The sequence below is a fragment of the Aspergillus udagawae genome (genome assembly GCF_001078395.1).
Source record: "Aspergillus udagawae IFM 46973 DNA, scaffold_4, whole genome shotgun sequence".
NCBI classification, from domain to species: domain Eukaryota; kingdom Fungi; phylum Ascomycota; class Eurotiomycetes; order Eurotiales; family Aspergillaceae; genus Aspergillus; species Aspergillus udagawae.
This window is the reverse complement of record NW_025091267.1, coordinates 3188760-3203607: the sequence shown is the minus strand read 5'-3', so window position 1 is coordinate 3203607 and position 14848 is coordinate 3188760. Positions and strand designations below refer to the sequence as shown.

General features: G+C 47.3%; 3 protein-coding genes and 2 non-coding genes across 5 annotated transcripts; 4 read left to right on the top strand and 1 right to left on the bottom strand.

Annotated features, from left to right (window-relative positions):
* Nucleotides 1-432: 432 nt before the first annotated feature.
* Nucleotides 433-1957, bottom strand: Aud_006490 (protein kinase PKP2; the record flags this gene model as incomplete). Its single annotated transcript, XM_043291389.1, has 4 exons — nucleotides 433-1224; nucleotides 1297-1579; nucleotides 1654-1773; nucleotides 1827-1957. The coding sequence occupies 4 exons, from the start codon at nucleotides 1955-1957 to the stop codon at nucleotides 433-435; spliced, it is 1326 nt and encodes a 441-aa protein (XP_043147324.1).
* A 1302-nt stretch (nucleotides 1958-3259) lies between these two features.
* On the top strand, nucleotides 3260-7366 carry Aud_006489 (ubiquitin-specific protease UBP15; the record flags this gene model as incomplete). The annotated part of the gene is made up of 11 exons (XM_043291388.1): nucleotides 3260-3268; nucleotides 3375-3495; nucleotides 3679-3823; nucleotides 3883-4040; nucleotides 4100-4289; nucleotides 4340-4448; nucleotides 4502-5450; nucleotides 5504-6639; nucleotides 6696-7010; nucleotides 7066-7195; nucleotides 7257-7366. 11 exons carry the CDS (start codon nucleotides 3260-3262, stop codon nucleotides 7364-7366), a joined length of 3372 nt encoding a protein of 1123 aa, XP_043147323.1.
* A 583-nt stretch (nucleotides 7367-7949) lies between these two features.
* Aud_006488 (emp24/gp25L/p24 family protein) lies at nucleotides 7950-8831 on the top strand (the record flags this gene model as incomplete). Its single annotated transcript, XM_043291387.1, has 3 exons — nucleotides 7950-8102; nucleotides 8197-8385; nucleotides 8463-8831. The coding sequence occupies 3 exons, from the start codon at nucleotides 7950-7952 to the stop codon at nucleotides 8829-8831; spliced, it is 711 nt and encodes a 236-aa protein (XP_043147322.1).
* Nucleotides 8832-12162: 3331 nt separating this feature from the next.
* Aud_006487 lies at nucleotides 12163-12291 on the top strand. The gene has a single exon. It is a non-coding gene; the product is annotated as a tRNA-Thr (tRNA).
* A 293-nt stretch (nucleotides 12292-12584) lies between these two features.
* Nucleotides 12585-12713, top strand: Aud_006486. Its single transcript has one exon. It is a non-coding gene; the product is annotated as a tRNA-Thr (tRNA).
* Nucleotides 12714-14848: the final 2135 nt, after the last annotated feature.

Sequence of the window (14848 nt, the reverse complement as noted above, 5' to 3'; positions counted from 1 at the left end):
GCCACGCCACCAAAGACTATGATACAATCATACAATAGGCCAAAAGGAGAACTGGGCAATTGCCCAAAAGCGTAGGACGACAGTAGGGCTGAAGGCAGAAACGTCTTGGCCTTATGAAGCACTGATGTCATCCCGCAATGATCCGGCCGCGGATCATATTTGCTACGCAGTATTCCTCTTTCGGAAATAACGACCGACTGACGGTTGTGGCTTTGTTGGTGCTAGCCAGCAAGTGCCATATGACTGTACATTTCTGTACTTCGCAGTAGTGGTTATATTGTATGCCCATGTACGAGTTGTTACATGACTAATTTAATAAGTCAGTCAACTCCTTCGACTCATGCTTCTTCATATTCCACATGTGTGACGTGTGTGACGTGAGGAGTAACATGAGGTGCAAGTAATGGGTCGGGCACATTAGACTCCTAACAATCAAACAGCATCAATGGATGCTCTTGTGGTGACTTGCTCGTTTTTGTTGCCGAGCTTTGATATCTGCAGGAACGCATCCACACCATAGCCCTCAAGGCTATGTAACTCAAGGCTGCCTGCCCAATATTCTGCATAGACCCTGCTCATAGGAAGGCCAATTCCAAGGCGTAGATTAGGTGGACGAGAGGTGAGCGAGTCAAGTGAGCCCTCTCGGTATGTTTCCCTGTCGGCGTGCTTCCGTTCATTGGGAACTGTCAGCTCTTGCATCGTAGCTGCCATCGCAGGGACCTGTTTCAAATTCTGGAGTCGTGATTTGCTCAGAGGGCCTTTGTCGAAGGACCACAGATATGGCATGACTTCACGGGGTATCCCTCCCCCTTGATCCGATACTCGCATGATCACATGCTGAGGCGCCTCGCAGATTAGAACCTCGATGGGCGGAGGCTTCTCGGAAGACTCCTTGTATTTTTCAATGACAGCCTGGATCGAGTTGCGCAGGAGCTCGCCAATGATATACTCTAAATGGCTCAGAATATACGGGAAAGTTGCTTCAAGATGTCCCTGTACAAGGATCTCGGGGATCTTGTCCGTTCCCGAGCTTTGCCGCATCATATCCTGCGCAAGCTTCCCGCAACGTTCAATCACCTCTTTCGCATTGCATTTGAGAAATACCTCACCGACAAAGTCTGCGTTCATATCAGTCCGGTCCTGCGAGCTTGGGAAGTGCCAGGGAGAGCTGAAAGTTTCTGTCAAGGCTAAGTGCTGCTCTGCAATGACCCGACGGGAAATTCTCTAGAGATCGTGGGCAAATTAGCCACCCGCATAGCAAGCGGTAGAAATCCCGGATGTTGGAAATTTCCATACCGATCGAAGGAGAGTGTTCATGAATTGATCCATCACGCCTGGTGCTACAAGATCCCGACATTCCAGAACGCCCATTGCCAACTTCGGAATCACGACGAGATGCTCTTTGAGGGTCTTACGCAGGATGTCACAAAATCTTTCGTTATCCTCTAGAGTCTTGATCTCCGGTATGACGCGAAACCGTTCAAATGCCTTGTAGTAGAGCTCATATACAAGGGAAAGATGTGGATTTGCTACAACCACATACGGCAGCTTCTGGATGTCTCGCAGTCGATGCGCAATTCTGGCCGTGGGAATCAAAAAATGCAAGTCAGGCCTGCACGGCTCAAGGCATGCAAGGGGAAAACGCATACTGACCTGGTTGGCAGCTCTGTTCGCACGTAGTTGGCGGAACTAATGAGGCGTGACTCAGTTAATGTTCGCCCAAAGAAGGTCAATTGCCGAAGACTAATAGGCCGAATCTCGCGCTCAACCCATCTGTCACGCATAGAGTCAGCAGCAGTTGTACTTATGCTGGCAGCATTGCATACTCGTCGAGAACGGAGCCAGGTCTCCACGGAGGCGGGCTATGTGAGTTGTCAACACTGGAGTAGAACCGTACTCGAGGTCTGCAACTCAGTCGAAGCGCATGCCAACATCGTAATGGTTGATTTCGCCGCATGATGCGGTTGACTCAAGGCGGAACGGAACTTGAAAGTTCGAGGATATCGATCCACAGTGGATTTGACTCAGCCGGGACGGTTGACCAGTATAAGATAGATACAGCGTCTTTCGTACATGGTTCATCTGCAGTTAGCAGCTACCAACAATTTCTTGTCTCTCACTGGTGGCATGACATCTTGCTGGACATGTACATTAAATTATGACAAGGTGAGCAGAGGTGCCAGTGACAAACAACTAGTCCAGGGCGGTGAGTGCTTGTCCTGACATGTGACGTCGACACTATCCATGAAGACTTCCAGTTGCTTTGTTGATCTTCAGCAACCAGCGTCAACAGGAATGTAAGTGCACTGAAGATCACCTTGAATCCTATCGCTGCCGGAGCTTATCTTTAGAAGTATATGGCCAATGTCAGGCTCATGATATGAAATAAAGTACAGAAACTGAGGAATTACGTGATGAGAGACAATGATTGATCGATGCTGCCCAGCCTAACATATGACCAATGTAGACTGGCTTGTGGCTGCAGTATCCATTCCCAGCTTAGTACCTCTCGACTCTGTGATGCATAGTTATTCCTCGGCTTTTGCCCGGGGCATGCATCACAAGTGACATAATCATGTAGGACACAACTAGTTATGTAGCCAGGTGTTGGTCTACTTCGCCCACTGCGTTTTCTCGCGCTCTTGTTCCGAGATACCAGGAGCAAGATGATAGATTACTGGAATTCGCTGACAAGTAAGAGTCAAAAGAAAACAGAATAGCATGGTTTTCAACGCCTTGGTGTTCGCTGCAACCGACTATACCATCAAGCTTGAGGCATCTATAACCTGCCCTAAGCTTACCTAAAGTGAGAATTTACAAAGGCGATGGTGCCGTACAGTGTGATCAAAAGACTAACCAGTAGAACATTAGCTAACCAGTAATTCTGACATAGACAAATTAAGCACTTAATCTCTCATTCATCTCTTCTGCAAGTGCTACGTTTAGATTGCTGTACTTTAGCAATACTCTGCAGCCGACCTTATCCATAGGCGGTCTCAAGTGTCCCACCTGTTTTTATTGGGTTCTGGAAACTCCGCCACTAGCTTCATCTCCTGTGAACCGGAATCTGGTCCTTCAGATCTCTTTTTTACCACTTACTCATTGTCTTGTGTCACTCTCTTATTCATATTCTTCTCATCTCATCACGGTTCTGACCGTTGTTCGCCTTCCCCTCTGGTTGCTTCCTGGGTAGCTCCCCAACGCGTCCTTGATTGACGGTATTTTCAGGTGACGAGCTTGAGCGCACTTTTCTTTCTTCATGGACAACGTCAGTACCCCGTTCATTCCTGTCTCCGCATAAAAAAGAAGAGGAACGATTCAGAGTCGCTGGAACATTCTATCAATAGCTGACATGTGAACTTTTTGTCTTATAGGCTGCGGATAATGAGATGCTCGTCGATGAATATGAGCAGTATCACAATGACAGGACAGACGATGTCGTGGTTTCTCGCTCCGGATCAGAGGAGCCGGAACCAGAGCCCCTTGCGGATGACTGTAAGATTGTCTACCATGCCGTTCAGCTGTTATACACTTTCCCACATTTGTTCAAGAGGCTTTGGATCGGTATCTCGGTCCTCGCGCAAGGGTCGAATATCCAAGAGTCAACTGCTGGCGCCTAAATCCACACACCTCGTCCCTCGCAATGACACGAAGGCATTGTACTAAGCACTGGTTTAGTTCGAGCAATGATGGCACGAATACTACCTGAGGATCCGGACCTGGAAACCGCGGACGAGGCATACCACACATGGCACATCCAGGACTGGCGGAAGTTAAAAAAGAAGGAGCATGGACCAGTATTCCAGTGTGGGGGATTCCCATGGTGAGTTGAGCATTTGAAGAGCACTCCGGTTGCTCTCGCCGTCTGACATTGGTTAACAGGCGGGTTCTTTTCTTCCCTTACGGTAATCATGTCGATTATGCCTCGTTCTATTTAGAGCACGCCTGGGACAAGGAGCCTCCGGAAAATTGGTATGCATGCGTCCAGTTTGCTCTGGTATTGTGGAACGTCAATGACCCATCAATTTATGTATCTCATGGTATGTACCTCGGTGACCCTTGTGCTCCCTTCTCTTCGTCGTTCTGAACCCGAATATAGTCGCTACGCACCGTTTCAATGCCGATGAGGGCGATTGGGGCTTTACCAGATTCTGTGAGCTGCGCAGACTTTTCAACATGCCGTGGGAAGGCCGTGGGGTGCCCTTGGTGCAGAATGATGAAGCTAAAGTCACTGCTTACGTGCGTGTTGTGAAGGACCCGACAGGGGTACTTTGGCACAGTTTTCAAAAGTATGTACTGCTTGAATATTTCCGCGTCGCACGAGGCTTACTCGACCTAGTTACGACTCGAAGAAGGAGACTGGCATGGTGGGGTTGAAAAATCAGGGCGCAACGTGCTACCTCAACTCCCTGCTGCAATCCCTGTATTTCACAAATGCTTTCCGCAAGGTAAGGGCTTCCTTCCTTAGTGTTCAGTTAGAGATATTGACTATTTTTTGGAGGCTGTGTACCAAATTCCCACAGAGGCAGAAGCGACGCGAGAGAACAGTGCCTGGACACTCCAGAGGCTCTTCTACAATCTTCAAACGAGCGAAAACTCTGTCTCAACAACCGAGTTGACCGCATCATTTGGCTGGGAATCGCGGCAGATCTTTGAACAGCAAGATGTGCAGGAACTTTCCAGAAAGCTTATGGAAAGACTCGAAGAGAAGATGAAAGCGACACCAGTAGAGAATGCATTGCCCGAACTTTTTGTCGGCAAGACGAAGACTTACATCTCTTGTATCAACGTCGACTACGAATCGTCGCGTGTGGAAGACTTCTGGGATATCCAGCTGAATGTCAGAGGCAACAAGACACTCGACGACAGTTTCAAGGACTACATTCAGGTGGAGACCCTCGAGGGCGAGAACAAGTACGATGCAGGCTCTCCATACGGCCTGCAAGATGCCAAAAAAGGTGTCATCTTCGAGAGCTTCCCTCCTGTGCTCCATTTGCACCTGAAACGCTTCGAATATGACATTAATCGCGATGCGATGATGAAGATCAATGACCGCCACGCTTTCCCGATGGAATTCGACGCGACTCCATATCTCTCTGATGCTGCCGACAAATCAGAACCGTGGATTTATCAGTTGCACGGAGTCCTAGTTCACAGTGGTGATCTGAACGCAGGCCATTACTACGCATTCTTGAAGCCTACCAAGGACGGCCATTGGTACAAATTTGATGACGACCGTGTGACCAGGGCCACTGACAAGGAGGTACTCGAGGAGAACTATGGTGGTGAATATGAACTATCTAATGGCGCGGCCGGCGTCCGGCAACCACATACACGGGGTCTGTCGACCAAACGGTCAATGAATGCCTACATGTTGGTCTATATTCGGAAAACACGCCTGGATGATGTCCTTCTGCCGATCACAAAGGAAGATATCCCTTCTCACATTGGTAAGCCCCGGCATTCTCTTCATACGCGAGCAGGCATTTTGACATTAAATCAGAAAAGCGTTTAGTAGAGGAGCGCGCGGAGCTCCTCCGCAGAAAGAAGGAGAGAGAAGAGGCTCACCTGTATATCAATGTCGGAGTTCTATCGGACGAGTCGTACAGGTCACACCATGGATTTGATCTGACGAGCACGGACCTACCTGCCGGCGATCCGGCCCTGCCGAAACAGTACAGGACTCTTCGGGCTAAGAAGGTTGGCGAATTCGTAGAGCAGCTTGCGGAAGAACGGGGTCTGAACGCAAGCCAAATCAGGCTGTGGGTGATGGTGAACCGTCAAAACAAGACGACTCGGCCGGACCAAGCCATCAAAGACCCGGACATGACGGTGGAAGAGGCCTACAGCAGATTTGGGACTAAAGGAAACCCGTTCAAAGTATGGATGGAAGTTGGGCAACCATCTGCGGATGGAACTATCTCGTGGCCTGACAGCAGTTCTTCTGTGCTCGTCTTTTTGAAGAACTTTGACGTCCCTTCTCAGACTCTGTCTGGAGTCGGTGCTGTATACGTCCGCAAGAATCAGAAAGTCGCAGAACTCGCCCCGATAATTCTCGAGAAAATGAACTGGCCTGCCGGAACAGAGTTCATGCTTTTTGAGGAAATCAAGCACAACATGATCGATGTGATGAAGCCGAAGCAGACTTTCCAGCAGTCTGAAATTCAAGACGGCGACATAATCACATTTCAACGCACAGTCAAAGAATCTGACTTACCACCCACTGCACTATACACAGATGCAAGACAGTATTATGACTACTTGTTGAACAGAATAAATATCACTTTCGCTCCCATCAAAGCGACTGATGGCGACGAGTTCACTCTCACTCTGAGCCGAAAGATGACATACGATCAGTTCTCGAAGAAGGTCGGCGAGCACCTCAACGTGGAATTTACTCACCTCCGTTTCGCCCCTGTTCTTGCAAGTACCGGAAAGCCCAAGCAGTTCATTAAACGCAATCCTAATCAGGCCAACCAAACACTGTACCACATCCTTAGTGGGCAGGTCAGTGGCTACGGTTATAGCATGCATCGCCAAGATGCACTATACTATGAAGTTCTTGAGACCAGTCTTAGTGACTATGAGTCGAAGACTACACTGAAAGTAACGTTACTCACCGAAGGCATTGTGAAAGAGGTAAGTCCGCCGTATCATCGAGCCCTTAGGGTCATTTATGCTAATTTTTACATAAGCAATTGGTTGAAGTCCTGGTGCCTCGGGACGGCACCTTCGCAGATCTTCTGGCAGGTCTACAGAAAAAGGCAAACCTTGACGATGATATGGTTCGAGAAATGCGCATCTTCGAGGCCCACAGCGGCAAAATTTACAAAGAGTACCAAGAAGATGCTAAGATCGCTGGCATCAATGAGTACGTGACTTTATACGCCGAGAGGATACCCGAGGAAGAACTTCAGATGCATGACGGCGAACGGACAATCAATGCATTCAGCTTTGACCGAGAGCCGAGCAGGCCGCACAGTATCCCGTTCAAGTTTGTCATGAAACCTGTATGCACATCCCATTTCGATCTTTTGGCTTTCACTAGTGCTCACAAACTTTCAGGGCGAGATCTTCAAGGAAACGAAAGAGAGGCTCTCCAAACGAACCGGCATCAAGGGCAAACAATTTGAGAAGATTAAATTTGCTGTCGTTCCCCGGTCTTTGTATTCTAACCCGCGGTATCTTGATGATGGTAAGTGTTACATTTTCGCTTCTGAAGCGAAGAATTGGAGGTGCTAATATAACGATTGCAGATGATATCCTTTCCGACATTGTTGGCGAATCCGACGACCTGCTGGGACTGGATCATGTAAATAAAAGCCGGAGCTTTTGGAGCAGGAGCGAGTCTTTTTTCATTCGATAGATGAGGTGATCTATGCGATGTACTCGGTGGCGACGATTCCTACCATCAAACCTATGCTTATAGATAGCACGCATGCTATTCCTATTGATGCCTCATACTTGAGAAATACCATATTCTTGTTTGGAATATTTTTTCAGTCTGCTGGGCTCCTCTCCTCTCCTCGTGCCAATGGCTCCTATGTCTTGGCGTTTTCTTCTACTATTTTACACCTTCTTTCACAGTTGGCCTATTGTCCGTTCCTGCAGGAGGCACCAGGATCTGAGTACCTCCAAACCCCCTTAAATCCGTTCCATCTCGAGCTCTTAGTATCATAGTTTTATAGAATGGCACTTATCACTCCACGCTTGTTGTCATCTGACTAGGGGAGGACTCCATACAAAATAAGCTTCCTGCTGAATGACCGGGACTAGTCCTGTTGTGGTATAATGCAAACACAACAAACGTGGCGGAACGCAAAGCTGTCCAGAACTTCCTACTCCTCCTGAGCTCCATAGAAGTCGCGTGTGTTTGGAGTCAGCTGCTTTTTTGTGAAGGGAGCCACCCCGTTTGACTACGGACCCTCTTTTCTCTTCTCTAACCCACAATGCAATTCTCAACTGTATTGATAGGTCTCCTGGCCACTCTAGTCTCGACCGTGACGGCTACCGCTTTAACGTACAGACTTGAGGCCAACGAGAAGGCCTGCTTCTATAACTACGTTGACCAGAGGAACGCCAAGGTTGCTTTTTATTTCGCTGTATGCTCTCTCCTCTTTTCACCCCTGAGAATAGATAATGTCAAGCGCAAGGATTTGATAAAAAAAAACATGGCTGATAACACGTCGACTCCAGGTTCAATCCGGCGGCTCTTTCGATGTCGATTACTCAGTTGTTGGCCCCGGAGAGAAGGTTATCCTAGACGGAACCAAGGAACGGCAAGGCGACTTTGTCTTCACGGCTCAGAGCATTGGGGAGTACCGATTCTGCTTCAATAATGAGATGTCAACATTTGCGGAGAAAATGGTCGACTTTGAGATTGCTGTATGTTCGGGTTCCTGGATACACAGTGGCTGGATTCGTACCGAGGGACTTATCGCATTAACTCGGATTCTTTGTAGGTCGAGAATGAGGAGCGCGCGCAATTGCCTTCACGGCAAGGTGCCAGTCCCGAGCAGGCATCGGCCCTTGAAGAGTCCATCTACAAACTGTCCGCTCAACTGTCGACTATTGCCCGCAACCAGAAGTACTTCCGGACCCGCGAGAACCGCAATTTCAGCACGGTTCGCAGCACCGAGAGGCGGATTTTCAACTTCAGTGTGATTGAGGGCTTGATGATGGTGTCGATGGCTGGTCTGCAGGTGTTTATTGTTCGGTTCTTCTTCCAGGGTGCGCGGAAAGGTATGTATTCCCTTGCTTACGTGGGCATGGAATCTGGCACCATTTTGATCTATGGCCTTTTCCGTTCCTTGATTCAAGTCCATATCTGACTGACATCTTTGCAGGCTATGTGTGATGAATGAACATGAATACTATGGTTATGTCTGTTGAATTGTGGCGTCTACTATTGTATCTATCCCCTTTCCATAGGTTCTAGAATTAGTGCACCTTTGATGCTGAAGCCTGTTTCCCTTACAAACAAACTTAGCGATGATGAGGCATCCGTGGACGGAGAAGGGCGAAACTCATTGCGTAGCAAGCTTTTGTTCTCTTAAATGGGAGTAAGAGCAATCATGCTCCGCATCATTGCGCACCTTGTAAAGCTTATGGCCTTCCCGACTTTGTTTTTCCAACCGGTTGAACTAATGCCTGTAGTGTGTCCCTGAGAAATGACACTGGTTCCATAAGCGGTTCAGGGCAGCGAACCCAAACGACGTGCTTTAGAGTAGGGCTAAGGAGGATCCTATGAGAGGAGAGCAAGTCGGCGAAGCGAGGTGCGGTGACGAATCAGTTCTAGAGTGTTGTAACTTGTATAGAGAATAAAAACGAGTGGCTCCATCATATTGCAATTGACTTAGAGGATTTGCTTGTCAGTGTGATTATCTGCCCTAGGATTGGAACATTCAGTCTTGCCTGTCCGTCTAATTGATGATCAATATCAAGGGAACCCCAGACGAGGAACAGGTGGGGGATGTCCCAATACACAGAGGCATAGAATGGTATGGTATGACAACATCCCAGCTATCACTAAAGCCGGTAAACTTATTCAGTTCTAGCGACAAAGCAGGATAGTAGGCTTTTATCCTCCCGTTTCTACCTACTGTTATATGGTTAGTACGGAGTACTCCATAGTAGGGATATAAATTCTCCTACTAAATTTGAAAGTCCACTAAGTGTGTGACAAGTAACCATCCTACAGGCTGCCCGTGCCTATGCCTGCACCTATACCCGAACCCTCTGCAGTTACCCTGTACTATATCTGCTATAGCCCTGTTATCTCTTTTGGCCTGTCGTCCAGGAGAGGAAACTTGGACATGGGGCTGGTACGCTACAGGGGGTGTGTATATTAAGACTGTTAGCACACCTAACAACAGCAGGAGAGGACATGAACCAGGAAAGATAAGGTTGGAGGCCATATCCTACAGGGCTGAGGTGGTGGGATATCACTTAACAGAGAATATGATAGCATATCCATATGTTTGTCAGAAGGCTATGTTTTAAAACTGGACTGGAATGGAAAAAAGACTATATCATTAGATAAATTTTTTGGTATTCACTGACCTGGGTTTTACCTTATAAAAGTCACAAACTTCCCACATATTGCGTCTAACAATCCCCTTTTTAATAAAGCTAGCTACTTACATGGAAATGAGCCATGGAGCCCTCAAATCCTAACTTTGAGATACTTTCCGACTATGAGGAGGAGATGCTCGAGTCTCAAGCTGTGCGGGAGGTCCTTGATCATCTCGCAGTAGGGCTACTCTCAAAACTTGATGTACATGTTCTCTGCAGCTTTGTTCAATGTGGGGAGGAACCCATAGAACAAGAAAAGCTTCGAATGAGCCTGGCAAGGAAAGTCTGGGATCAAGTTCTACAACTTTCCACCCTCAGTGGTGTTGGGCGTGCATCCTTGCCATGGTTTCATAGAAAGACCCAGCAATACCTGAGATCCGCTGTTGCTGGAAAGAGGATCAATGAAGTATGGGTCCATAACTTTCTGTTCGGGTATGGAACGACATGAAACAGGCAAAGGAGAACGGATCGGAGTTTCCCAAGTGGTATAAGCCAGTCGACCCTTTCAATATTGCTGAGATCCAAGCCCCAAAAAAGAAGACAACAGCACCAACAGCTTCCATCTGTGGCCAAGGCGAAAGCACCTTCTAAGACTCCTCGACCACACTTTCGCAAGGAGCTTCCTCAAGGAGTAGGATGGCCTGAGTCTGTTATGCAAGAGTCAATGCCAGCTGTGCAAAATCCTACTCGCTTAGAAGTATGTACGAGCAGAGCGCTCTAACATCTTCTCTATTCCCTGTTGATATTATACTGGATCAGCTCACGGAGCTTTCGTCGAGAGATGAACTTTATCCAGCTATGGACGTTGCCTGAGTTTTGTCATAAACAGCTCTAAAGAAGCTGCGATATATTACACAACTTGATGGGATGTCCTTTCAGGGAATGTGTATGAGGCCATTCCTTCGGAAGTCCAATCTCAGCTAACAAAACCTCCCAAAAGAGGAAGGCCTAAGGGGCTTATTCCAGCACACATCAAAGAGAGAGCTCAGGGAAAGTGAGAATTGTTGGTGGTGCGACGCGATCCTTGACAAGAGTCGCTATTGGAACTTTGACCTTCAGGAGCGACTGTCATAGATGTGCAACGAATGCCCTAAACTCAGGCCGTCTACAGATCTTGAAAAAGCAGATAATGGAATTGGAATTACGCTGCGGTTGTTGCAAGTCCTTAAGATTCGTCACAATGGACCTTCACCAGTGCGACGAATCTTCCTACATGTTCTCTTCGTTGCCAGTCGATGCTGCTTCACAATGACGAAAGTGAGTATCCAGATCGGTCAGACGCACTGCCAAACTCAGGCGAAGTATGCTATCAAGATCAGTGTACCGACCATTTATTTATGAGGCCACCGATGGTGGCATATTTCAAAGATGTCCACGATATCGATACCTCTATTGTGTCGCTCGTTGCGCAAAAGGAGTCCAGATCCGAGATTGATTGCAGAATTAACGAGGAACTGCTTTGAGCTGGGCGAATCAATAGGTGTAATAGCAGAGACTCCAAGTTGGCCAGTCCGCAACGGTTTGAAAATCCACCTATTCTCTGAATGCCATTTACTTTTTCCTCATACTCCAACTTCGTCTTGGCTGAAATTTGTTTCTCTGTATGGAATTACAGAAGAGGGTTTAGAGCTTTCAAGCATATGGTTGAGTTTCTGCTCGAGTTGATAGTGGCTAGCTTTCCGAACTACGGCAGTGCTTATGAGGAATACTATGGTGGCGGATAATATTCTGCTAAAAGAATGTGTCAAATTGCTTTTGAATATAGAATATGATCCAGCACTGAATCAAGGAGATTGAGAAGGACATCCTGCTGTCTTCTCAATTACTGAGAGAATTGTTCTGTGCAGGAAATACAGGCTCTTTTAAGTCTGCATTCCTCTGCAATTAGAAAAAATTCGAAGACCATCGGCTAGTTAATAAGAATAAAGATGTCTAGTAATGTTAGACAGGGTGAATGAGGGTCTGTATTCTGTTTATTTCTCTAGGGTATAAATTTCGACAGATACCCAAGCAGACAGGCACCTACAAAGTAAGGTGGTGCCCCGTAAACGATGTGACTATTTTTCTGGCAGCGCCAAAAACAATGTGGCCCGATTAACTCAGTTGGCTAGAGTGTCAGACTTGTTCGTACCCCTCTTAGTCATCATCTTCTTTCGCACGTTGCTAATTCCCTCTCAGTTAATCTGAACGTCGGGGGTTCGAGCCCCCCATCGGGCGATTTCTTTTTTGCATATCCGTCCTAATGAATGCCTATTGAGTACTCATTTCTCTCGTCTGTTCTGCTAAGATGATCTTTTTTTTTTATTAGCCTTCTCCGAGAGGTTTGTGAAGAAAAAATATAGATATCAGGTGAAGTAGATGTGAAGTATAGTAGGTACCCTTACACTATCGACCATCCAAATTGTTCAGTCAATAATACGGCTCTAGTCGTAGGTAGGAATAATTTATGCGCAAAGCAAGGAATTTAGCTAGCTTACAAGTCTAAGAACCCCGGAACTTTCCATCCAATGGCCCGATTAACTCAGTTGGCTAGAGTGTCAGACTTGTTCGTACCCCTCTTAGTCATCATCTTCTTTCGCACATTGCTAATTCCTCCCCAGTTAATCTGAACGTCGGGGGTTCGAGCCCCCCATCGGGCGCTTTACTCTTTTTTTTTTTTTCGTTATCTCTTTTCTTTTTCACTTCATCTACCCTTTAGATATTCAAAAATTCTCTCGTTCTTCAGGTACGGGGGAGTTGCTGAACCCGAAGAGTATCGCCCTATCATCAGGTGGTGTATCACTACTGTACTGGTTATTAAAGCCGACCCACTGCAGTTAGAAAAATTGGACCACCCAGCAGTTCGGAGACAGGCGTCTCGCGTTGTCTCAATGAATACCTCTCGAAAGGCAGGTACGCGAGCCTGGTAGAACAATGGTACAGAGTACTCCAGCAGATGACGTTTTGCTGCAGGCCTGCCATTTCAGGGGTTGATCCTTAGGTGAAATTCGGTGTCGAGCAGTGATTTCATCCCTTCATCCATCCCAAACAGTGTGATATCATCAGGGACATCATAGGTGGTGCTTGGGACAACATTGCTCTTCTGCTGTCACCATATTCTTGACAACTGTCTGAGTCTACCTACACCACGCAATATCATTCGTACTCGAAGGGTTCTACTTTGGATCTCCTGTGGATAACCATGCTCTTGGTGTGATCCAATGAACTCCAGTCCTGGATTTTGAGATGGCCTTCAGAAAAGCGAACAGTGATGGGTGGTACGGCGTGGAAGAGGGAAGGATTATATAGACTTGCCTGACCGGGGGAAGATCTGATACCGCTGATATCATCCGATTCCAGCAACGTCCATAGCTTGTGTCGGTTGTTGAGACAAACATCATGGAAATCTAGAATCTTGGTAACGATCAAAGCTGCGACCAGGACATGCCAATCCGCCCTTTTTCGAATAAGGTGCCGTTCCCACTTGGGTTTTCTTGGTGCCAACCATCCGCAAGGACCCAACAGGGACGTTGGTGTACTATCCCCTCCTAGAACAGGTTCCTCCGCGTCATCAAGCCGTCCGCTGGTTCTATCCTGATGGGCCACGAAATTCACCGGAAGGTCGCGAATGCGCCATGAACTAGTATGTAGCTGTATGACCATATTAGGTGCTTCAACTCCAATCTCCAAGATCTGTCGATGTCGACTATCGACAGCCAGAGACCGCAGATCAGTCAGAATATCCGCGTTGCATTCCCTAGCGGACGAAAGTTGGCGACGAACTTCAAGTTAGAACATTGACAAAATGGCAGACATGAGGGGTCTGGTGGCAAGATGACCGCATCTATCCTCTTAATTTTGATTTTATTCCCCCCTTTTCTCTCCACGGTGCACGATCCATGGGTCCATGGGTTAAACGGAACGATATTGGGTTCTATTGGCTACGGAAAAGGGTTGCGAGGCGGAGGGAGCAACATATATTGGACTAATCTAACTAAACTATTTTGGGCGGAGAGGCAAGAATTAATCATTTACCGACATGGCTCGGCAGGAGATTACCAAGGTATATTGAACCTTTAGGTTTGGGTTGCTGCTATAGGATTCATTTGCATATCGCATTAGGATTGCCATGATATCAACTGGTTTGACAAATTCGAAGGTTGTGGCTGCGGTTCCACACACACTGATCATCTGTTGTCAAAAGCTCCGAGCTTCTTGTGTTGAAGACCTTTTGTCTTACAATTATTGCAAATCGTTATAGATAGCGACTAGGTTTCACATTCAATATGCTTATATTCTGACTTGTCTACAAGAGTCTTCGGCTTCCAGGAAATGTATAACTAAGGTAACTTATATACCTAATGTACCCGTAGGCTGTAGCACAAGCCACATGACATCATTCAGTAACCTCGAACACCAAGACTCGTGTCTTTTTCTCCACCACCAGAAACGACAAGATGGAAATCCATCGAAACTTCACCCGGGCTGATGGCGTAGACCAGCACAGACACAGGCATGTCATCCCCATGCACAGGAAGCACCAAAAGAAATGAGGTTCCGATCTGCAGCTTCAACCACAGTCCGCTCTCTGTTCCGTCCACCTGCCTAACTGCCTAGGTTATCATTGAGCGACTGACCAAGCGATCCTGACAACCTTACATTGGCTGTTTCTCGGTCTGCTCAATGAACATCAGTGGACAATCGTGCAGTACCGATCCGTCTCGTTCTGCGCCCTATCCACCTGTTTTACAGCATAGCTCTAGGCCTCTAACGGCCATGAGCACTGACGCTATCC